The sequence below is a fragment of the Austrofundulus limnaeus genome, unplaced genomic scaffold (genome assembly GCF_001266775.1).
Source record: "Austrofundulus limnaeus strain Quisiro unplaced genomic scaffold, Austrofundulus_limnaeus-1.0 Scaffold1283, whole genome shotgun sequence".
Taxonomy (NCBI): Eukaryota; Metazoa; Chordata; class Actinopteri; order Cyprinodontiformes; family Rivulidae; genus Austrofundulus; species Austrofundulus limnaeus.
In genome coordinates this window covers 44,657-46,648 of record NW_013953685.1, presented here as the reverse complement: position 1 = coordinate 46,648, position 1,992 = coordinate 44,657, and the positions used below count along the sequence as shown (strand labels likewise).

Below are 1,992 nucleotides of genomic sequence, written 5' to 3'. Positions count from 1 at the left end.
TGAGTTTCACTTTGTCTGTGTTGTTCATGAAGAAGAATCCAATAAAGGTTCTTCAAAACTGCCACCTGGTGGTGAAGTCTTGAACTACAACAAGAGTTACACCTCTCTGTAGCTGTGAGGTGTCATGATACAATATTGTGCTTGATGCATGTGCACTGTTATAAAGAACTTGTCAGATCTACTTGAAAAAATCCTCATAACAATTTGCACTAATGTTTAAGTAAATTTAAATGCTACAAATTCATGTAATATTTACTCATCATTATCTAGTAAAAGTTATTAAGAATATAGTTAAAGATTTGTGAATAAATCAGGTAAATTTTACTTAATTTGATCAACTATATGTTACAAGATTTTATTGAGCAAATTAAGTAAAATTTACCTGATTTATTCACAAATCTTTAACTATATTCTTAATAACTTTTACTAGATAATGATGAGTAAATATTACATGAATTTGTAACATTTAAATTTACTTACCAAACCTTAGTGGAAATCGTTTACAAGATTTTCTCAAGTAAATCTTTTAAGTCACTTTTTTACAGTGTGGGAATGTGCTCAGATAGTTTGTTGTTGTGAAACTGAAGAACCGAGACAACTAGCAACTCATTACTTCACACTGTACTGCTCTGATTTATTTCCCATCCATGACTGTTTCAGCCAAACGGAGGGGATCTGAAGACGGGCTACCTGTCCATGATCCTGGACTCAGAGGACATGCCCATGGATGAGCAGTGTGAGAGGCTCACATATGATGCTAGCAAATGGGAGTTCCCTCGGGACAGACTGAAACTGGGTGAGAAAAGCCTGTTTTTCAAATAACAAGCCATTGTGTTGAACAGCAGATTCAAGTTAAATGTTGTGACGTGTGCAGGGATTAAAACCAAATCCTTCATCTTTGTTAAACCATCCAGTTCTCCTCCTRATGATGTTTAGAAAGACCCCATTACTGTTTGTAATTACATGGACAGTTTGGGAATGCCTGGCCAAAACTGTTGTTACTGTTAAATTAAGTGAGTAAATGTTGCAGCAAATTTCTAATGGATTTCTAGTGCTTCAGCCACTTTTTCTATAAAGTACTTCAACTTCAAAACATTTATTGTGTTGTCTTCTGGGAGGTGGTGGTGGTTTGAAGACAAACTTTGCCCCAGTTTTATCCTCTTGATTGCCAACCTTGATGTGCATTTTTAATTTCACCTAATTACTAAAAATTAGCAGAACCTCATAAATATAAAAACATTGTTTTAGAGCAGTTTGAATTTAGAAATCTGAGAATATATTTGATTAAAAATAAAACCTATTTTCCCTGAATATATTTTCCTGACAMCTGATCTAAAACCAATGTCATCAGCATAGAGAGTATCTGAGAAAGGTACACTGTCTGGATGACAAAAAAGGTCATCACCTGGTTTTAACTAGGCAAACAATAAAGATATTTACTGCATGAGTGATTATGTTTCAACTGACAAGCTTGTGTTATTGACTGGCCGTGACAGTGGGCTGGCCTTGGCCAGCCCACTTCCCCTTAGACTCCCAGAGACGCTCAGCGTCCGATGGGCGGGACAAAGCCAGCATTTATCCAATGACTTGTCTCATTTCRCTGCACTCTTTGCATCGCTAAAACTGGTGCTAAATGCAGACAAAATAAAAATCATGTTTTTTTTCTAATAGAAAGCAGCAACCAGAGAGCCTACCAACAACTGCAACCCAACAGGGACAATAAATTGAAATCTGCTCCACTTACAAATATCTAGGTTTTTACATTGATTCTGACATTTCCTTTAAACCTCACATCGCTAAAATGGCAACCAAGCTCAAACTGAAATTAGGTTTTTATTTCAGAAATAAGTCCTGCTTCTCATGTAAAGCCAGGAAAACAGTAGCTGCAACATTCATGACTATTTTAGACCATTGATTTGATTGATTTGATTTATTGATTTAACAGGAAAAGATCACTAAAAATCAAGCCTGACTCAGCATAATTGCTGTTTT

At 35.7% G+C, this 1,992-nt stretch overlaps 1 protein-coding gene across 1 annotated transcript in view; it reads left to right on the top strand.

Annotated features, from left to right (window-relative positions):
* Positions 1-1,992, top strand: part of kdr (kinase insert domain receptor (a type III receptor tyrosine kinase)) — a gene marked incomplete at its 5' end in the record, with an annotated part of 24,127 nt that overhangs the window by 9,386 nt on the left and 12,749 nt on the right. The window contains 1 exon segment of the mRNA XM_014031618.1: positions 661-796. Coding sequence (XP_013887072.1) covers positions 661-796 — 136 coding nt within the window.